The sequence below is a fragment of the Eucalyptus grandis genome, chromosome 9 (assembly GCF_016545825.1).
Source record: "Eucalyptus grandis isolate ANBG69807.140 chromosome 9, ASM1654582v1, whole genome shotgun sequence".
Classification (NCBI taxonomy): Eukaryota; Viridiplantae; Streptophyta; class Magnoliopsida; order Myrtales; family Myrtaceae; genus Eucalyptus; species Eucalyptus grandis.
Window position 1 is genome coordinate 35,499,597 of NC_052620.1, and position 22,812 is coordinate 35,522,408.

Here is a 22,812-nt window from a genome sequence, read left to right on the forward strand (position 1 = left end):
ACTATCATCTGTACGGTATTGAAGGTGTAGACATACGTTCCATGGGAAATGAGTTAATACCGTAATACGTATTTCATACTATGTAAGCATGAGACGACCAATAAGAGTGGCAAAATTTTGATCTCAACTTTTATGCCGTGTGGGACTCTTAAGGAGAAGAGTTCATCAATTTAGTGCTCTCATGACTCTTACTTATTCTCAAGATTTCTATTCGGTGTTTGCTATTTTAGGATGTTGCCAATGATTATGAATTAATTCGATCTAATGGGACATTTCTAAAAAAACAAGTTGAACTGAAATTGAAAGTTTCAAGTAAAGAGGAAGATCGAATTTGGAGAATCACATTTTAGTTTTGTATTCACTGGTCGACCAATTATGATTGTTTTATGGGACAATCATAATTGTGAATACAATATATCATTGTTTAAAAAGAGATCAAGAGAGATATAAATGTGATCGATCGATCTATGGTACTGCATACTAAATCTACTCAAACTGTGATGTCCATTATGAGCTGCTATATATTCATAACGGATGTATGATAACGAGCTCTTAAAGTATATTGGTCGCACGGATTATCCACCGGTATGAATGTTGTAGAGGGGTAAAGATGATCTTATTCGGCCCACCATGTGCAAGTGGGAGATGATGGTTTTTTATATGTGATGATGGGCCTAAGTGAGCCCATCCACCCATGTTAGGCCTAAAAGTCCGGCCCGCAATATAAGGGCCCATGGAGGAAGGGTTGAGATATGAAATGTTATTTCTTTTGGGGGAAACGTTATATGTTGAGGGGTTACGTCTTTTGGAAGAGGCGTCTTAAGGGAAATAACGTATTTTCAAGGGGTACATATAGTTGATACTCTCCCCCTCACTTGAAACAAAAAGAACGTACGTTCTGAAGACGCTCTCCCCCCCCCCCCAAGAGTTTTCTCCCATTCAAAAGCAACAGTACGCTCCTTGGTGGAATGAGATCATGATTCTTCCTCGAACTTCAATATTGGTGTTTAATCTGCGGAAAATAAGGTACGCTCGATTCCGTGGTGTATCTTTGATCGGTGATACATGTGAATCCTTGGCTCATCTTCCGCGTTCGTTTTAGGGGTTCAATTTAGTGTTGGATCCGTTTTGGGGAATCCATTATTCCCAATAGGATTTCTCATGGACTCATCGCAGATTCTTGGGGGGCAGGCTGAGCCTCCATTAACAATGGGGGAGAAGGCCGAGACCACCAACACTCGGGTTACTACGCTGTTGCAGTGAGCTCAGTGGGTCCGAGCAGCTATTCTTGGGGCTAATGACGGGCTACTCTTGACCACGTCATTGATGCTAGGCGTTGGCGCTACGAAGGATGATCATCGGTCCATGGTCCTCTCGGGCATTGCGGGGGCTCTTGCAAGTGCTTTCAGCATGGCGGTCAGCGAGTTTGTCTTGGTCTCGACCCAGAGAGAGATCGAGCAGACGAACGTTGAGGAGCGCGCCTCTGTGGCCAAGATGGAAAAGCCATAAGAGATTAAGATCATCGTCACTGCTACTAAGCATGACGGGACCGACTCAGCCGAGCCAAGGATGTTGATCTGTGAAATACTGGAGAATGGGTCCTCAGCGACGGTGGTGGAGCCTCAGTCGATGGTGCTATTCTTGCTGAGATCACCTGCACTCAAGGTGATCGTGGAAAGCGCTGCGAAAGCAAAGCACGAAAGAACCGATGGAGAAGAAGAAGCTTTACCTTACCCTTACTAAGCCACGGCTGCATCTGGCTCTGCTTTCCTTTGCGGGTCTTTGTTTCCTCTGTTGCTGGCCATCTTTGTCGCTCAACACAAGCTGAGGGTCGTGATTGTCGCAGTAGTCGCGTCCATAGCACTTGCTCTGTTCGGAGCCGTCAGAGCTCATCTCGGTGGTTCGCCGGTGAAGGTCTCGGCCGCGAGGGTTCTGGTCGGTGTGTGGATTGTAAGAGTTTTTCTAATGTGGACTAAATTAATTGATATTGTAATTTACTGTGTTTACGGTTACCGTAAAACAGGGTTGGTCTAAGGTGAGATAGAATGTTTCTTAATTAGTCTAATATAGGCTGACTAGTGTGGGCCGAGTTGAGTCTGGCCCGTAATGAGAAGGACTGGCTGGAAACTCTATAAATAGTGCTCAAGTCTCTCCTCTAACCCTGATTCTCACATGTATCCTCACCTAAGGGGCGTTTACCTAACGCTAAACGTGAGGGGGGCCACCTCATTGAGCCAGTGATACGGAGGGCAATAGAGGAGAATGACTTGATGCGTGGATCCCCTTGGTATATGTGGGTAAGGGCACCATTGTTGATATGCCGTGAGGGCTTAAAACATAATTGTCGTTACCGAGCGTGGTCTTTATGATGTCCATATTTGGAGAAAAAGCACAAAGTCTCGAAGTGCCATGGTGATCGAGCGCTTGGCGTGGATTATTTCTCTGTGGAAATACACCAATAATTTTAGTATTGAAGTCAAATTAAATTCTTGTGATAAGAATTTCTATTTAATTCCCTCGTGAGATTGAGAGATTATTTTATAAGGAATTTCAAGACTAAACACTACATGTGTTATTGGGTGTAATTATGGCTTGGAAAATATCATGAGTGTTTGAGTGACTCAAGTATGTAATCTCCGTTGTATTGTTTGACCTATAGTGGAATTGTTGCTGATTTCCCTGAGGAGTAGGTCACTATGACTAAACTACGTAAACTTGATATCCAATTTATTTTCTTGTTCTATCTATTTTACTGTTCGATTGCTCATTTTCTGCAACATGGGAGAAGAGTTATCTACTTGAGGTTGTGTTAGAGGAGCCGATGCAGAAGGCATCGATGAAGTCCTAATGGGAGGAATAGCAAATATGGGAGAAGGCATCGCTGGTGACATTAAGCCGGTTGATAAAGTAGGCATTGTCGAAGTCACTGGAAAGGAAGAAGAAAGAGAAGATTGAGACCCAGTCAGAGTTGAATGACTAATAAAGACAAGTAGAGGGAAGTACCAGTTTCTGAAATTGTAGTATGCCCAGTCGAAGTAGGAGCTGAAGTAATAGGAGCCTCAGAATAAGTAAAACCGCTAGTGGCAGCTAATGACCCAGCTATCATTTGAAGCGGATGGTTAAAATAAGAAACACTCAATGAAATCACTAAACCATATAAATAGGGAACTTATGGTGAACAATTAAGGGATGAGGATTAGATTTGTAAGCCAGCAGCATTGGAGAGCAGGTAGCGTCACTGATAGGGGGAGTATCATTGATGGCAGGATATTGACAGAGGAGGCTGGAGTCTTCTCGGATATATTAGTACGAGTGGAAATGACTTGAGCAAGATTATCGGTAGAAGTTTTGGGTTGCTTCTTCGGTGAAATAGGAGAAGTCTTCTTTCTTTTCTTCAGTTGGGGCATCAATTCCACCCTTGTTTCTTCTTTTTCTAAGTATGGTATTATGCAAAATATAGAAGGATCTAAATGAGCAGAAGATACATGGGAAGAAACATAAGAAGCTAGGAATACGACAAGCAAAACAAAGTTAAAAGTCCCTTCAACAGGCTCTTCGTTAGTGTCAATGGCTTCATCCTCTGATTCTTCTGACACTTCTAGGTCAAGATGAACTTTGCTTGATGAAAGACCAATACTAGATACAACAGAGTCAGGAGGAACATTGAAACTGGCGATCTCTTTACCCTTTGGTTTCACACCTCACGGCTTAATTCCATCAGTTGCAGTTTTAGTGGCTTCTTTATAAGGGTTCCCATAAGTAAATGAGACCCACCAAGTCATCCATTCAGGGATGTAGCCAAGGCGAGGCTAAAAAACCTAATAAGATCCAAGGCATATCGGGCATACAAGGCACTGGTTATCTGGGAATAGCAGACAAGGGGATTGCCTTCTCAAGGTTATATTTTTTCTTGTTCATCCCAAGAAAACCCATTGAATAGGAAATTGGCATCGAAATTGCAATATCCACTACATGGTTCATTTAGTGACTTATATAAATGTTGTTTCTTATCCTCAATCAAATATGTGATTAGATGCCATAAAAGACGATGTGCAATCTATGAAATATTATAGTGTTTGGAAACTTACTGATTTTCCTAAAGATCACAAGCTCATTAGTTGCAAATAGGTGTATAAAAGTAAAATGATTTCAAAGAAAGATTGTGGAGTTTAAAGCTAAACTAGTAGCCAAAGTTTTCATTTTGAAAGAGGGGTGGACAATGAAATATATATCAGAGTGAACATAGCATTATTAGCTCAATTTTTTTTTTTTTTTATATGGAGTTATACTAAATAGATATTATCTTTTCAAATGGACACGTTGATAACAAAATCTATATAGTGCAATCGGAGGATTTTGCAATAAATGATTCAAGTAAACTTGTGTGTAGACTGAAAAGTCTCATTCATGGTCTTAAATAAGTTTCCAGACAATATTATTAAAGTTTCATAGTGTTGTCATTTCGTTTAATTGGGAACAAAGTAATTTGGTATATATACTACAAGATCGGTGGGAGGAAATTTATTTTTATCATACTCTATGTATCTGATAATTTGTTGACAAGTAGTGACCTTAAGGCATTTTTTGTCCTTTACACTAAGATCCATAAGGATTGTTCTTGCCATATATATAGGATTTATCTCAGATGACATTTGTTGGTAATATTCAATATACATCACTGCAAGTCACGAATTGATCCTGTCATTAAGGGTGATGGACTAAATCTATTATATTGTCCTTATTTAGATATTGAGAAAATCTAATTAAAGGATATATCTTGTGTCAGTGCACTTAAAAGTATAATGTATACTAATTTACATACATGTTCAAGTCTTGCAGCTAATAGGGTATTTAGATGTACACTTTATTGACTGTTAGGATGACATGAGGTCAATAACGAAATACATATTTATGTTAGCAAAAAATGCAGTAAATAAAGCTCTATTTCCTCTTTTACTATATAAGTAGAGTTTGTAACATTCTTTTAGGCTGTTACTTAGGCTATTAGGCTCCGGAACTCTATAAGAAGTTGACTGTTTTTAACTTTATGGATAGACCCATACGAATGTATTAAGACAATAAATTTGTAGTATTATTTATTAATAATAGAGGTCTCAAGGGGTCTAAATATATGACAATCAAATTTTTGACCATAAAGAAACTATACAGAAATGTGACGCTATAATATATCATATTTTCACAAATGATATGGTTACAGATCCATTAACTAAATGACTTCGTGGACATGTCATTAATATGGACTTAGGAGCATCATGACATGCTATTGTTTAGTGGGAGATATTTTGGTTTTACTCTAATAAAGGTTACATATGTGTTCATTACACTTAGTAACAGTTTGATATGTATCAACTTTCACATTCAATAAAATATTTTTGAATGTATTGTCATTATGTTGAATACATATTGATAAAAGTCTCAATGTATTGTATAAACCTTGAGTGGAGGCTAGGGATATTTGATTATTAGCCTTGTGCGTATGTCTTGTTATACATAAAGAAATGTTAACCATAAAGACAATGCATATGTGGATTTATTAGAACCATAAAGATATTCTCACAAGTTTTTTTGTGACACTTAAGGTAAGAGAATGGTGACTATCAAATGGATTCTTTCTATGAGAGATGTTATCCATTTGCTACGCACCATATTGAATTCATATCAATAAAGTTGAAAGCACTCGTGACCATGGAAAGCTCTATATGTATACATGCAATTACCGTCATAATTCAATGTTTGAGACTTTATGGGATGTGATTGGCTATTAAGAATTATTTCTAGATTAATGTGCACACATATAATACAATTTCAATTAATATAGCCCAAGTTGGAGAATGTAAGAGTTTTCCTAATGTGGATTACATTAATTGATATTGTAATTTAGCGTTTTATGATATTAGTTGATCTAAAGTGAGATAAAAGGTTTTCTAATTAGTCTAATATGGGCTAACTAGTGTGGGCTGAGTTGAGCCTGGCCCGTAATAAGAGGGATTGGTTGGAAACTCTATAAATAGTGCTCAAGTCTTTTCTCTAACCTTAATTCTCACAAGTATCCTCACAAAATGAGCATTTACCTAGCGCAAAATGGTGAGGGGTCATCTCATTGAGCTAGTGATACAGATGGCAATAAAAGAGAATGACTTATGCATGAATCATTGTTTTTCCGCTTCCGCATTAAGAACGATGGATTTTAAAACAGGTGCATTAATCTTTCTACTCGATTATATGTACTCTTGTTCTAGTTATGGAAATCATGAGATTACACATTTTGCGTCTTACATGCTTGATGAAAGACCAATGCTAGATACGGTAGAGTCAGAAGGATCATTGAAACTAATGATCTCTTTACCCTTTTGGTTGGTTGCTTTCAGTTTCACACCTCGTCGCTTACTTTGAGCAATTGCAGTTTTAGTGGCTTATTCATAACGGCTCCCATAAGTAAATGAGACCCACCAAGTCATTCACTCAAGGCTGTAGCCAAGGCGAGACTGAAAATCCTCAATAAGATCTAAGGCATATCTAGCGTACATGGCATTGGTTATTTAGGAGCAGCAGATAAGGGGATCACGCTTCTCAAGGTTATATTTCTTTGTTCATCCAAGGAAAACCTATTGAATAGGAAATTTGCATTGGAATGGCTTGATAGAGACCAAATTGCCTAGCACGGTGATGGGGAGAATATATTTTGAAGCCCGGATAGAATATGCCTTTCAAAGACAACCATAGCAGAAGATCCACTAAGGATAGTGCATGAATCCAGAAACCTTGATAATCACCTACAACGTCTTGATCAAAAGGTAATAGAATTCTTCATGATCATAAGGGAAGAATTCAATATCGCTGTGGTTAGTTCCCAAGAGGGTTTAGAGATAAAAGGTAAAATAAGGAAGCTGCACGGGTGCATCTTGGGGCAAACATTTCAACAGTCGACAACCTAAAGGACAAGTTTGAGGCTTTTTAGAGTTTGGCGGAAAAAAATAAGGAAGATCATGAGAGCCATCACTAAAAAGAAAGGGTAAATACAGATCCAAAATGGACTAGAAATAGTGCCACTCTCCTCGAACTTCATTGATAGTGAAGCATGAGTAAAACCTCTCTACATAGTAGCTAGAATAAGTGGGGCTAAGGCAAGATGTCTACTAATTGCAAGATTTGAGGCAATTGGTAGATAATCCTTGCAAATCTTGAGTGTTGGACTAAGGAGTACATATTTCGATAGCCAGTACAACAAAAAGGTGACACACTCGGAAGGTTCGATAGGCCTAGACTTATGACCAAGTCATTCTACAAACTTGCTGTAGGTGAGGACTCCTTCCAAGATAAAAGGTGTCTCCAGTAAAGGTATGCCTTCGACAGGTCCAAGTAGTTCGAAGCCCAATATGGTGAATATGTCCAGAAGAGTAATAGTCATGGGTCCCCAAGGGAAAAAGAAGCAATTTGTCGATGGAGACTAAAAGCTTATAACAGAACCTCCTAACCCTCAAGTCAAGTCATGCGACAACATACTGACCTCCAATGTCGTCGCTATCCCTGCATTCATCCAAGAAAGTCGAGTCTCCATATCATCCTTTAGGCGCAGGTACCATTTATGAAAATTAGCTTCAAACGACGGAAATCTGTGAAACTAAGAAGACGTCGAAGACCAAATATCCAAGATGGAGGGATGCTAAAGAGCCGGAGTCTCATTATGCTTAGCAGGAAAGCAAGCCTTGAGAAATGGAGGAATATTGTGATGATAAGTAAGGCTAAGACCCAAGAGAAAGCAATCGGACTCATTCTCGACGGCACTCAATAACCTAAAGCGACAATTTCTAGCATGCTCACCCCTTTGGAGAGCGTCGAAATTGGCAATATAACTTTTGGAATCATGCTCAAGAGCATTATGTGCCATGGCGAATGATGAAATAGAAATGAGAAGGAAATTGCAAGAGGGATTTAAGGTTTAAAGAAGAAGACAGAGTGACAATGAAAATCCCTAAGGTACAAGTAAAGGACAAAAGTTAAAAAAAAGGAAATAATTATCTATGGGAATTCGAAGTGACATGTCAAGATAATATAGGAAACATGAATCCGTATCAGTTGCATACATGAAAAGAGATGTGAGAATGTAGAAAGGCATGATCATCATCCTAAAAAGATGGCACAAAGCACAAGGTATAGGAAATATGTCCCCTTTTAAAAGGGGACATATGTTAACATTCAAAATTACCCTCATTATCATGTGTTGGTTACAAGGGTGACAATAGTAGCAATCCAGTCCATATCAATCATAGAGGCCAAGGATGACCAAAGTTTTCAAGAACCTTTAGGCTAAGTGTTGCTGGGCATACAAGTGGAGATGCTTAATTCGATGGCAAGGTAGTTAATTGCCACGTGTCCAAGTCTTGGGATAGCATTAAGATTCAAGTGGGAACAATCGATACATAAAAGGGCACACAAAATTAAAGGAATGGTTATTGCTTGCTAATTAAGTTGTGTGAGCATTTTGGACGAGTCAGGAAACAATAAGATGTGGATAAGGCAGTTAAGAAGGAAGCAAAGAACATGGGAGAAACTAAGAGCGACTCTCAAGGAATGATTAACCAATTGACGGTTACTAGGTTGCTCTATAAATACCACAAGCCACCCAACAAGGAACACCCGGAATAACACAACAATTGCCTTTGTTTTATCTTTACTTTATCATACTTTAGCTGTAGCTTTAAGATTCCCGTCGTTGATTAAATTCCGGTGTGTATCTACCTCCGGTCCAACATCGTTGATTAGATTCCGATGTTGCGTAACAAATCCAGTGTTGTCGCTTAGATTACAGCATTATATTTCCTATCCATGGGTATTGTTGATGATTAAATTCCAGCTCTACGGACAAACAAGTGGTGTCGTTGATTAAATTCTAACATAGTTAGGGTCTTTGAAGTATAAGTCACAACAGGCTGTGTTCATGTTGTGTCATTGATTAGATTCCGGCATATTCTATTCCCAGAAGTCGTTAGTCATCGAGTCATCTTCACTATTGGTTGTCAAGGTTGTAATATTTAGATTGGAAATAATATTTGCATTTGCATTTGACATTCTTTGTATGGATTCAACACAGAATCTGAGTCTCCCCTAATAAAACCGAAACGCACTGTTCGGTGAAATTTTTTGTTGCGGGAACCAAAACAGGCAAAACAACGAAGACTTCAGAAAACTAAGGATCTCCAGGAACTTACGTGCCGAAAAAGCTCTAGCAATCGTGAGAGCACCCAGTTCTGATCATATCTATGCTTGCGGGCAATTTCATAGGCCGTGGATATTGCCGCGGGAAGTAAGCGGACCGCACTCGCGGATCACTTCGCGACGCGTACAGTGCACTCAACTCTAATCATTTCAATTGTATGTAGACCTCCTTCTTTCGCAATTGAAGAAGCAAAAGTGATTTTTAAACAGAAAATTTATAAACAATTAGACGATGCCTAAATATTTAAAAAAAAAAAAAAAAAACTAAATTAGTAAATCGAACAAAATAGAAAAAAAAATTTACAATCCAAATGAAAAATGATATAAAGAAAAATTTTAATTAAAAAGGAAAAAGAGAAAGAGGGGAAAAAAATAATATTTTCCCCGCAGATCTGTTGCAGTCCTACAAGCCGATTCTAATATTTCCATCTCAAACGGGGGAGCTGTCATTGTACCCGGCATCGCTTTCTTTACTCACGTCTCTCGACCTCCAGCCCGACCCGAACCTCGAGGACGACGTCATCGGCGTTACGTCTGTGGTGTCTCCATCCTCGCTCAGCAGGCCAGCCGAGGGCCAGACAAACGCCGGCTTGAAAGGCGGGACACGCGGCACTTCCATTGACCCCGAACGGATTTGCACGATGGCGGGCATCTTGGGCCGCTCGGCGGCAATCGGGTGGGAGCAAGCCAGCCCGAGGAGCAGCAGCCGCCGGGCCTCTTCCACCGCGTAGTCCCCGCCCAGGCGCCCGTCCACCGCCTCCAGGATCCGCCCGTCGCGGTGGAGCGACCATACCCAGTCCGCCAGGAACTGGAACCCGTCGAACCCGGCCCTCCTCCACGGGTGCTGGCCGCACACCACCTCGAGGATGACTGCGCCGAAGCCGAAGATGTCGGACTCCCGGGTGGCCTTGCCGGTGTGGAGGCACTCGGGGGCGATGTAGCCGATCGTCCCCGGGACGCCCTCGAGCTCGGCGTAGGAGTTTTTCTCGTCGTCGATGGCGCGGGCGAGACCGAAGTCGCCGAGGCGGGCGTTGAAGTTGGAGTCGAGCATGATGTTGCTGGCCTTGAGGTCGCGGTGAAGGACAATCTGGTCGAACTCTTCGTGGAGGTAGTGGAGGGCACAGCCGACGCCGGCGACGATCTTGTAGCGGTGGCTCCACTCTAGCGTCTGCCTCTCCGGGCCGCAAAAGATGTGCCCGTCCAGGCTACCGTTCGGCATGTAGTCGTAGACCAGGAGCAGCATCCCGGTCTGATGACACCACCCTGTCAAAAAAAAAAAAAATGAATTTTCTTCTTCTTTTTTCCCAATTAATTTACGTGAATTAAAAATGACGTCATAAATCTGATTTGGTTCCCGCTTGACCAGTCAAACCTTTTTTTTAATGATCGGGAGCTCAAAGCCTCTTAAGAAAGTCGAATCAAAACGGGGCTATAAAATCTTTGGACCAGCAATAAAGCTAAGCTAACATGTTTTCCGCTTCGAGTGAGGTGGGCCATTTTCTCAAAATTTACTTCTTTTTTTTTTTTTTTTTTTGAATTTCATTTAGCACATCTTGACATTACCCAAGGAAAAAAAAATAAGACAATGATTTCTCAAGATAACATCGATTCATGCGACATGTCATACTGAGTCGACACATTTTAAATGTGCATTCATCACAAGTTTTCGACAACGGGAAGACTTGATTAAATTTCTTTTTAAGATAATGTTTGACTTTTACTTGGTAGGTTGCAAAGTCTAGAATTGGAGTGCAATTTCGTTTGAAAATAAATTAATAAATCGACAAAATTTAAATAAAAAAAATGTGATGAGAGGGTGGACCAAGAATGGATTTCAGGAAGAGTCAATTTATATGGGTGGCTCTCCAGAATATTTGCTTCATAATTACTCAATCGATGAAATTTAAATTTCCCCAAAAATATTTGTTTTTAACTATATAAATAGATACCTACCCATTATCGAACCGATGACCCTTTCCAATTCAACGTTAGTAAAATTTCCAAGTAGCCGTGCGGGGACATTATCTACGTCTATCTAATCAAGCAACCGAAATTTGACCGCTCCAGGAAAGGAAAAAAAAAAAACATAAATTCCACGAACAACAAAAAAACGTACAAGAGTGGATTTTTTTCAAACCTTTTTTGTTTGAAACGTGCCCCGTCAACTTTCATGAAAAAAGACATCGAAAAAATAAAGGAATAAAAAATGATAAATTTTACTGAGAATTCGAACTTACCGAGCAAAGGGACGAGGTGGCGGTGGCGCAGGCGGTTGATGATGGTGAGCTCGGCCAAGAAGTCGTCCTTGCTCTTCAGCTCGTCCCTCGAGAACTTCTTCACCGCCACCTGCCGGTTCTCCGCCGCCAACACCCCCTTGTATACCACCCCGAACCCTCCCTGCCCGAGCTTGTTCCCCTCGTCGAAGTTCCCCGTTGCCATCTTCAGATCCTTGAACTTGAACTCCCTCGGCATCCCCGGCAAGCTCTTCAGCGTCCCTACTATGTTCGGGTCGCGCGCCGCTGCCCTCCGCCGCCACGCCCAGACGCCTAGGGCGGCCACCCCGGCCACCGCCAACGCCGCCGCCGGGATGCCAACGGCTAGCCCGATCACCAGCCCCGCCGGCGTGCCCTTCGGTAGCTCCTCCACCGTCATGTTCCAACCCAGCACGCAGTTGAGCTCCACGTTGTCCCCGGTCGACGCGGCGAACCCGAAGTAGGAGTTCTGGTTCACCACCTTGCTCATGTCGAGGCTCGCCGTCATGATTGGGGACGCCGGCTTGGGCTTCGTCGGGGTGGGCTCGTCCTCGTCGATCATGTAGACCTCCAGGAGCTCCTGGCCGCCATCATATTCGATCCACACGTGGAAGAATACGGTGTGGTTCGGAGCGAGGTCGAAACCATGGTCCGCCAGCGGGACGGTCTGGTTGGACTCGACCGAGTTGATGTCGAGGCCGATGTGGTTCGCATCCGGGTCATAGTCCTGTTTGAAGGTGTCGAACTCGACGGCCAGGAGGTGGTTGCTGGCTTGGCCGTCGGTGGTGGCGTTGGTGAGCCCGAGGTAGCCTCCGAAGCTCCCCGCCGGGAGGTTCAGGTCCGGCGCGACGATGAAGGCCAGGCCCTCGCCGGGGGTACCGTTGTTGATCCGGAAGATGTTGATGACGAAGGAGGCGTTGAAGGAGGCGATCTTGGTGGGGGCTTCAGGGGGGCCGTCCCAGAGCTTGAAGCCCTGCTTGTAGAGGATCCTGCCGGATTTGTTCATGAAGTCGACGGTGCCACTGGAGGAGTCGGGGGTGAGCTGGAGGGCATCGTTGTAGATGAGGGCCGGAGATTTGACTTCCAAGGCGCCGTAGTCGGCGGAGGGATCGAAGGTGCTGAACTGGAAACCCAGCGCTTCGACGGGCTGAAACGGGGAGATGAGATGGAGGAGGAGGAGGAGGAGGAGAGAGAGGAAGGTGGGGTTCACCGGGAGAGGGGCTAGAGCTCGGCCCATTTCATGGAAGCTTGAGGGGGTCTTGGTGGGGATTCGAGAAGACGATGAAGGAGGAGGAGGAAGAAAAGAGGAGATAAAGAACCTGCGGTGGCCTCGTTTTTGTTTTACTTCAAACACATCACACCCTCCCCCTCTCTCTATCTCTCTCAATCGTTGCCTGAAACTTTCCAATACATTACTCGAGAAAAGTCTTTGCAGAGGGAGCCGAAAAGTCTTTTTTCTCTCTTCGACCATGGGGAGGGTTTAAGCTAGTCTCACTCTCCCCTCTCTCTTTTGTCAATTATGTTTGTGATTTATCGCTCTTTTCTTTTTTTTTTTTCTTTTGATTTAGATTTGGGAGTTCTCTTCACTCGATCTAATTCTTGATGTGAGAGTTTGAACTCTTTCGATCTAATTCTAAATTTGAATACTATAATCTCCCAATCTAAATTTGAGAGTTCAAGAAATATGCTTTTGGGGATTTGATGCTTGTCTGCTCTGTTTGTACACAAGTTCATTGCTTTCGGTCTTAATGATGATTACAAGAGTTTTGGCATCTCATTGAATTACGAAGATTTGCTCATTCACATGTTAGATACATGTTTATTTAACTTATTATGATTTTTTTTTTTTTTCTGTATGATGATGGTGTAGAGGAAGCCCAATATAGGCGCGCACCACCAATTGACAACGTCATAATTATTGAAAAATGAATTTTCAACATATGTTCATCATTGACAAAGATACATGATCCAGTAATCGATTACTAATATGTGGAACGAGTTTGCACTTAATTTTACAATTGCTCCATCCATCCTCCTTATGTTCTAGATTTGACTTTGTTTTTCGGTATTCATGCTCTATTTTGATTTGCTTTGTCATGACAACTATGTACTTCCGCATCCTTTGAGTAATGAATATAATTTTCTTTCGACAAGAAAAAAATGGATTTAGGGTCTATTATCCCTATAATTGAATTCGACTTCACTAAATCAAATCGCATGCACAAATGCCCAAAATAATTTTAGTATAAAAGAAGCGTTCGAGAGACATATCTACCTTTTGCTGAATTTAATATTGGACAACTTAGCATTATTTACGCCCCATCCCTATGTTTGATCGCACCGTCAAGATGAACTAGATCAGGCGTGCCAAAATGAGCACGGGACGAGCTCCAGATGGAAATTAAGAAGGGAAAAATGAAATTACCAATGGACACTTTCGTTGTTTGTCTTCAGGGGAGATGGTCAAGCGCACATTGCGTCCCTCTTATCCTTGACTGGGAGGATAATTGTATTATGACTCGTGGAGTCATCTCGTCCACAAACCGTCCATGAATGGTCAAATTTCTATACGTTCTTAGCGCTGAGCTTTCCATTAATTCGAGGGTAAGACGCCTGTACTTTGTACTGCTTTTCCTGTAATCACATAATCTTGTGCGTAATCATCACAGATAGTCTACGGACGACATCTGGTTCAGCCGTATAAGTTTGAAGATGAACTTGGTCCTGCGCGATCCCGTGTTTCGCTTTGTATGAGCTCTTCTCATAACAAACTCCAGGATAAACCAGTAACTTCGGCTGTGGACGTTGTCTAGGTCAAGGGGCTTCACCGTCCACAGTTGACTGATTCCCCGGGCACGTGCATACTCCATATCGTCGGCTAGGTCCACCTCTTGTGGGGCCCAGCTAACATAAATCAAAACAAAACAAAAGAGAAAAAGGAAGAAAAGAACAAAAATAAAAAATTAGTGGCAGCTTCGTGCATGGCCAGGGGAGAGAGGAGAGGTCGTCCCCGCCCGAGAGAGTCACACGAGAGCGTGGAGAAGAAGAGAACAAAAAGGGGCACAACTTTGTGGCTTTCATCCAAAGGCCAAACGTTAACGGAATTGGCTCAAATTAAAGTACGTTGTTCGTGAAATCGAGAGCTATGAATTGATTATTTTCATTCGTTGAGAATCATGTTTGAATTCTCCGATTATGGTTAGGGTTTTTTAGTCTCATTTATATTTATCCATCTTTGTGGTGAGAAAATGAGCCTATAATACTTATGTGAAGTCTCTAGTATGTGACTGGAAAAAATTATTTTATGTATCTATTAGTCTTAGTGATTAGTGGAAGTTTTTGAGTGGTCCCTGATTTTTTCCTATATTGGGTTTCCACATTTAAACCTAGATGATATTGTTGACTTTGTCTAGAAAATGAGCCTGAATCAATAAAAGAACTGCTGACACAAAAAAAAAAAGATCAATTTTTAATTATTATCAAAAAGTAGCAAACTTCGCCGATATTAATAATTTGGTCTGAATAGTCTAAAACTTAAAGAATTGACAACAACCCACTAAATTCTTCAACGAAGTGAAAGTTATAGATGAAAGCTTCACCAGCCAACAAGGCTATTGCCGATTTTACTAAGCTTTGAACTCAAAGGCAGTGATGATGAATTGACGCAAGAACGTAAATGCTGGATTCCGTAGGATTTTTATAACTTCTTGATGAGTATACCTTGGGATTGTGAGTAAACACAATTGTCAATATATTGGTACGATTTTGGGGTTTGAGAAACATTTAAAGAATTGAGTAATTGTATGGTGGATTCTTTGTAGCTACTTCTCTCTATAAGGTAAAGACCGACATCGGACGAAATCATGTATATTTCTAGTGTTTTTTTTTTCATATCATTTCTCATTGATTTCTCTAGTAATTTTTTCATCCGAGTTAAGTTTTGAATTGCAACATCAGTTAGTTTCCGCTTTATTTTACAATAAAACGTGTGTTTTAACAAAATTCTTACTACTTATGATGTGAGCACCATGAAAGAGCGAATAAATCATCAAATCGACCGTGGAAGAAGCCATCACATTGTATGTGCTAATGATCCGATTAAAAACCAACGCTCGAATTGCAGCTAATAGAGAGAAGTGCATCAACCATTAATCATCCATTTATCAAGAAGGCAACTATAATTTACAAAGCAAAAATAAAAATTAAATAAAAAAGAGTGCTGGATATGTAAATCCTGAATTTTAAGTATGGAAAAGTCTAAAATGCTAAAAAAAAACGAAAGTGATATGTAATTTGGCAAGAAATGGAAATTCAGGTGATGAATGCGACTGAGTTTCTTCTTGTATCATCGGTGATGACATTACAAAGCCCGTGAAATAAAAGATAAAATTGCAAGACGAATTCCGAGAAAGAAGTGATTGGGAATTTCGCTGTCAAATGTCTTTTGAAAACCAGAAAGAGTAATCCATCTCTATGTGCCCCCTCAGCAAGATTAAAAAAAAAAAAAAATCTATCCGAATCAATTGGGGGTAAGCACCGGTCCTGATTTAACTTGGGAAACGGCCAAGATCAAGGTGGTTCCCGGTTCCAAAAATTTAGAGCTGGCAACTAATAAAACAAGCTTGACCCGACATTATTTTCAACTTTAAATTTGAGTCCTAAATTGCTATTTAGATTGAAGATCCATATTAACCATGCAATTTTTTTTTTTTTTAAAACACAAGGCTTAATTGATCATAATTGGAATGTAAGCTCACATGCTTATGCTACATTTCGTTTAGCTTTTGGGAAAGCCTTTTTAAGGAAATGCAAAAGATGTCAAGCTAAATGATTTTTTCGAAATGCAAATAGTATTTGGCGACATGGAATGTAGAAGCGCATTGTGAAGCAACTTTAGTTTAAATTTTGCTAGGAAAAAAACCACACTGTTAATAACTTTTGCTAATTAAAAATAAACGAACCCGAAACCCTTCGTTGGATGCAACCGAGACTAGCAACTGTCGCGTGAAAATGGTAGGGGCATTTCTGGAATTCCAAAAATTCAGCGAGGGCAGAGTGGGAAGAAAAAAATACATTAGCATTCCAGAAATACTCGAAACACAAAGTTGAGTAGTATTCCAATGGGGCTAGTAAATACCTATGAAGGACTTTGGAAGTGCGATGCTTCTAGCTCTCGAGACAAACGACCACTACATTAAGACAACTATGAGTTGGGTCTTCCCGTTTGGCTGAGTTGATTACGAGGTACACGGGAACCCATCGCACCGGGCAGCGACGTCAAGACAAGAAGATTTGAACATAAAGATCCGTCTACCGAAACATGGTAAGTTCCTAGGTATTGAAATTAAACCTCTGCGTCGTCCAACTGCCGAAGGACGGCCGGGGGGGACGCCACGGGGCACAACAGTGGCGAACGAGGTTCGACGTTTCGCCTCAAATGCCCAATGGTTGCCCCTTGAACGGGATCGGAAAGGCGAATGATGCATCGTTATCTCTATCGTTGATGGCTCCTCGACGGCTGACTGAAAAACAAAGGATCCCTCGTGTGGTTTACACTGTTACCGGACTCAGCGTCCAGCAAAAGAGTCTCCATCCTTCTTCCGACCTCAGTACCGATCGCATCGTACGGCGTCCAATATCGCCACGTCAGCCCTGATGGGGTCGTTCCGGGTTTTTCGTATATATTATAGTGGGACACGATCCAGGAGGACTCATCGAGCTCACCGTTCTTGATTCTCCGTTTTTTGTACGCTTTCGCGACGAGTCGTCACCACCTAAGCTATTTTGCATCTTCTTCTCGAAGCCCGTGTGTGGTTTATATAGCATCCACGCGCTCGGCGTGTGGATTCCATGAGCAGGCCACGCTCTCCATCCACTCGGACGCTTTGCGATCTTGCAACCTTGGGGATTCCTCATGCAGAGCCAGCTTCCGTCGACAGCGGGGGAGAAGGCCGAGGCCACCGACGCACCGGGTAACGAGCTGTTGCAGCGGGCACAGTGGCTCCGGGCCGCCATTCTTGGGGCTAACGACGGGCTGCTCTCGACCACGTCGTTGATGCTCGGCGTCGGCGCCGCCAGGGATGATCGTCGGTCCATGGTCTTCTCGGGCATCGCGGGGGCTCTCGCGGGCGCTTTAAGCATGGCGGTCGGAGAGTTCGTCTCGGTCTCGACCCAGAGAGAGATCGAGCAGGCGAACCTTGAGAAGCGCGCCTCTGTGGCCAAGATGGAGAAGCCAGAAGAGATTAAGATCACCGTCACTGCTGCCAAGCACGACGAGACCGACTCGGCAGAGCAAACTCAGCGGACCCCTACCGGAAGCACTCCGCACAGGATGTTGATCTGCGAAATCTCGGAAAAGGGTTCGCCGGCGACGGGGGTGGAGCCTCAGTCGATCGCGCTATTCTCGCCGAGATCGCCTGCGCTCAAGGTGTATGCGGAAAACACTGCGAAAGCAAAGCAGGAAGCAATCTGCGAAGAAGAAGCTTTACCCAACCCTTACAAAGCTGCTGCCGCGTCTGCCTTGGCTTTCCTCTGCGGGTCATTGTTTCCTCTGTTGCCGGCCATCTTCGTCGCTCAACACACGCTCAGGGTCGTGTTTGTCGTGGTGGTTGCCTCCATAGCTCTTGCTCTGTTCGGAGGCGTTGGAGCTCATCTCGGCGGTTCGCCGGTGAAGGTCTCGGCCGCGAGGGTTCTAGTCGGTGGGTGGATTGCCATGGGAATCACTTACGGGTTGCTCAAGCCTTTCGATAAAGATGATGACAAGTAGTTTCAAAGGCGGCCACACCTGTCTCGTCAATTTCTCTGTTGACGGCTAGAACTGACAGTTGCGACCCATAAAATCCGTTGCTGCTTTTCCATTCTCCGTCTTCTTCATTGATATGTGACAGATGACATGCATAGATGCACTGCTGCTTTTCCATTCCGTCTTTTCTTCTTCTTGTAGCTGTACTGTCGCGGACATTGAGACTGTAGATTCTATGTCGTAATGTAAAATACGATACAGAAGGAGAAATTTGTACGTATGAAGTTGGATAAGCTTTTGTTTCGCAATACATCTTTTGGTGAATTAAATTTCGAACCGAGACCTCTCCGCAGGCCATCAAGTCCAGTGATCTGATGTCATAAGGTATCGGCAAATCTTAATTGTATAAAATATTTCAGTTAAAAACCGTTCCGTGCATTCCCTTGATGCACTTGAAGCACTGATCTTTGGCGAAATAAAAGGTTGATATATCTATAAAAAAAAATGTCTATATGAGATAAGTCATCTGATTTTCGTCAACCTTTCATTTGATGTCTTTTATTTGAATTGAACTTTGGCTACATGGGTAAACCTAACTAGTGGTCACTAAACTAACATTTAGAACATTTAGGTTCTCGACCAAAAAAAAAAAAAAACTAACATTTACGTCATTACATTTTGATTTCACTCACTCGGTGGGCTAAACTTTCCGTCCTTTTTTTTTTTCTTTACATTTGATGCATTTTAATCGAAATTCAAGCAAGTTTTCCATCTTACCAAAAAAAAAAAAGAAAAAAAAGCAGGTTTTCCATCAAAGCGTTGATGTGCGGCATTAGTGACGTGTATTGAGAAGAAATTTCCCTTTTTCCGAGGTTTATTTCCATTAAAAAATAAAACAGCTTTAGGCCTCTCCTATCTTGAATTTTGTCTTGTCTAAAACAAAACACTAATTTTCACTCTAGTTCCAGATTTGCCCTATTAACCCTTTGTTCAAAAAATTGCCCTTGATTTTTTTTAAAATTATGGCAATTATTGTTCTTAAGGTGTTGATGAAGATACAGTTTCTAATAATGAACCTCTAATGGCCCTAATGCTAATAATTTTGAAGACACTGATGGCGATTTTTGAATGGCGGTATAACAAGGGTAGATTTGGGACTAAAGTGACAACTAGTTGATTTTTTTAAAAAAAAAATTCAAGAAAGAATTGGGATTGAACCTAAAGTTGGTTATTTTTTAATAGAGAATTAGGCATTTTTCTTTTCCAGGAGTGAGAAACTATTACATGAGTGTAACATATGTAATTATTTACACCAAAATTTAACCAAGTTGTACACATGAGCAAACACATGGCTTAAAGACAAATGGCTATCGACACAAGATATGTGCGCCATTATTGACACCTTTAGAAAAGCATGCCAAGATTGGAGGACTTCGTTCATTGAGTACTTGAGAAATCCTATCACTAGTGATAAAAATTTCAAAAGAAAATTAATTAAATATTTATTAATTGACAACGATTTGTATCGAAAAACTATAGATGGACTTTTGTTGAAGTGCTTGGGAAAGCAAGAATCCATGTTAGTGATGGTTGAAGTATATGAAGGAATATGTGGGGCAAATCAAGCCGGGATTAAAATGGAGTGGTTATTACATTGATATGGCTACTTTTAGCCAACCATCACTCAAGATTGTATCAACTATGCTAAGGGATGTGAAGTATGTCAAAAGGATTGTTTAGCAGGCACGTGTGATGAAACCCATTGTTAAACCTTGGCCATTTAGAGGATGGGCAATGGATATAATAGGAAAGATATATCCTCCTTCATCGAAAAAACATAGTTTTACCCGGTTGCCACAGATTATTTCATAAAGTGGGTTGAGGCAGCCCTATATAAAAACATTACGCAGAAGATAGTAAAAGAGTTCATCTGGAAGCATATTATTTATCGATTTGGCATTCTTGAGTCTATAACCGCATATCAAGGAAAGGTGTTTACAAGACAAGATAAAAATGTTTCATTTAACGCTTTATTATGCTCAAGCCAATGGTCGAGCCAAAGCCTTCAATAAAACGATTATTGGCCTAATTAAGAGGCATTTGGAGGACAATCCAAGAGATTAGGACTCTTTGTTATCAACAGTGCTAAGGGCTTATCAAACATCTAAAAATCCACAAGTGAAGTTAGTCCATACATGTTAACTGTTGGTTTTTGCGGAAGCGTGTGTTAATGTGTGTGGAAGGGAGTGTTAGAAGAGAAGTACAAGGGAACAAAAGGGAACTTTTTTTATTATTGATTATAGTACAAAGGGAAGGGGAGGAGCTTGCTTACATTTGTTGTTCTTCTACGCTCCCCCCTCTTTCCTATTTATAGGGACTAAATACAACATTCTAGATTTATGTGGAATGCTGTCCACTTAAGGCTTCTTCTAGGAAATTCTGGATTGTAGTTTATCCACTCTTCTTCTAGAGACTTCTACATTTGTGCTTCTACACTTTTCTTTGCCACCTAAGCTAGATTTTTTTTTTTTTTTAAAAAGGATTTTTCTTGTCTTTTCTAGCTAATATCAATCTTGAAGTTTCTAGAAATTGGATCAACAATTCAACACTCCTCCTTGATCCAATTTCGTGTTACTCCAAGCATTTCCCGCAATGTCTCGAACTTGGCTCGTGATAGTGCTTTAGTGAAAATGTCCGCTACTTGTTCCTTGGTTTTGCAATATTTCAGCTCGATCTCTTTGTTATTTTGTGCCTCTCGTATAAAGTGATATTTGATGTCGATATGTTTGGTTCTTCCATGGAATACTAGATTCTTTGATATAGCGATTGTGGACTTATTGTCGCAAAGTATCTATTTGTGCTTCTCCAATGTCTTCTAGAATTCTTCGAAGCCATGTTGCTTGACTGAGGAAGTAGCAGACATCTTCACTAAAGCACTATCACGAGCCAAGTTCAAGACATTGCGGGAAATGCTTGGAGTAACACGAAATTGGATCAAGGGGGAGAGTTGAATTGTTGATCCAATTTCTAGAAACTTCAAAATTGATATTAGCTAGAAAAGACAAGAAAAATCCTTTAAAAAGGAAAATCTAGCTTAGGTGGCAAAGAAAAGTGTAGAAGCACAAATGTAGAAGTCTCTAGAAGAAGAGTGGATAAACTACAATCTAGAATTTCCTAGAAGAAGCCTAAGTGGACAGCATTCCACATAAATCTAGAATGTTGTACTTAGTCCCTATAAATAGGAAAGAAGGGAGCGTAGAAGAACAACAAATGTAAGCAAGCTCCTCCCCTTCCCTTTGTACTATAATCAATAATAAAAAAGTTCCTTTTATAGTTGTGACTGTGAAGTTGTATTTTTTAGTAAGTGACACCAATATTTTCTCGACAATCCTTTGATCAGTTATCCCATCTCCATAGGCTCTACTAAGCAAGATTCTCAACCCAAAAGAAAAAGATAATAGTGTAGAAGTTCAAAGATCGGGTGAGGGACACCCGAGTTTGGTGGAGGATGGGAAATGCCATAAGGAAGCATTGCCTCGAGCACAATTTATTGAAGTGCCACATGTAAATCAGCTTTCTTCATGGGACTGCGGGCTTGCTTGTATATCAATGGCTTTGAGAACTATTGGCATTGAAACTATTGATGCATTGGCTGACCTGTGCTATACAAACAACATATGGACAGTTGATCTGGCATACCTATTGCAAAAGTTCTCTGTTAAGTTTTCCTACTACACCGTGACATTAGGTGCAAATCCAGGTTACTTAGATGAAACATTTTACAAGGACCAGTTGCCCACAGATGTAGTTCGAGTGAATAAACTCTTTTGTGAGGTTATAGAAATAGGAATTTCTACACGATGCAGATTAATCAGTGAAGAACAAATTTCTTTGTTAATTTTGTCTAGAAAATATGTTGCAATTGCATTGGTTGATCAACATAAATTAAGTAGATCGTGGGTAGAGGATGTTTGTGCTTTTGGCTTGGGGGATAGTGGGCCTGGCTATACAGGTCACTACATTGTGATATGCGGGTATGATGCAGACGAAGATGAGTTCAAGATAAGAGATCCTGCCAGTTCTAGGAAGCAAGATAAAGTTACATCAAGATGCTTAGGTGAAGCCCGCAAATCATTTGGCACATATGAGGATATTCTTTTGATATCCTTGGAATAGAGCAAGAAGTGCAATAGCTCTCCTGGAAAACTTCATTCTGGCGGTCCTTGTAGCTGGAGTATAAGGGGTGTGATCAAGTGCACTCGCTATGCTAAACCCGATTGTTGATAATGAGTATTACAATGGTATTACATGTACATCAATAACTCTGGAGTTCACGTGTACATTACATGCATTCATTTGTATATGTGTATTCAATTGCTGCTTGCACATCATTGTTTATATCAACTTCTTCACCTTTACTCGGTGATCCTATGTACTTGTAATGGACAAAATTGAGTAAAGAAAACTTAGGATTACTTGTCCAAAAAAAAAAGTGTTGGAAATGGTGATCCATTTTCTAGAATTTCCTAGAGTTGCTAAACTACAATGTAGAATTCCCTAGATGAAGTTTCCGGAAGAAAG

General features: G+C 41.2%; 3 protein-coding genes across 3 annotated transcripts; 2 read left to right on the top strand and 1 right to left on the bottom strand.

The window, feature by feature from the left end:
- Positions 1-9,627: 9,627 nt before the first annotated feature.
- Positions 9,628-12,835, bottom strand: LOC104420736 (probable L-type lectin-domain containing receptor kinase S.5). The gene is made up of 2 exons (XM_010032525.3): positions 11,475-12,835; positions 9,628-10,500 (listed from the first exon to the last, which is right to left on the bottom strand). The coding sequence occupies exons 1-2, from the start codon at positions 12,724-12,726 to the stop codon at positions 9,668-9,670; spliced, it is 2,085 nt and encodes a 694-aa protein (XP_010030827.2). The 5' UTR covers positions 12,727-12,835; the 3' UTR covers positions 9,628-9,667.
- A 4,091-nt stretch (positions 12,836-16,926) lies between these two features.
- On the top strand, positions 16,927-18,255 carry LOC104420734 (vacuolar iron transporter homolog 5-like). Its single transcript, XM_039302572.1, has 3 exons — positions 16,927-17,112; positions 17,410-17,697; positions 17,947-18,255. Exons 1-3 carry the CDS (start codon positions 16,927-16,929, stop codon positions 18,253-18,255), a joined length of 783 nt encoding a protein of 260 aa, XP_039158506.1.
- A 2,628-nt stretch (positions 18,256-20,883) lies between these two features.
- LOC104420741 (guanylyl cyclase 1) lies at positions 20,884-22,532 on the top strand. The gene is made up of 3 exons (XM_039302573.1): positions 20,884-20,907; positions 21,111-21,209; positions 21,649-22,532. Exons 1-3 carry the CDS (start codon positions 20,884-20,886, stop codon positions 22,405-22,407), a joined length of 882 nt encoding a protein of 293 aa, XP_039158507.1. The 3' UTR covers positions 22,408-22,532.
- Positions 22,533-22,812: the final 280 nt, after the last annotated feature.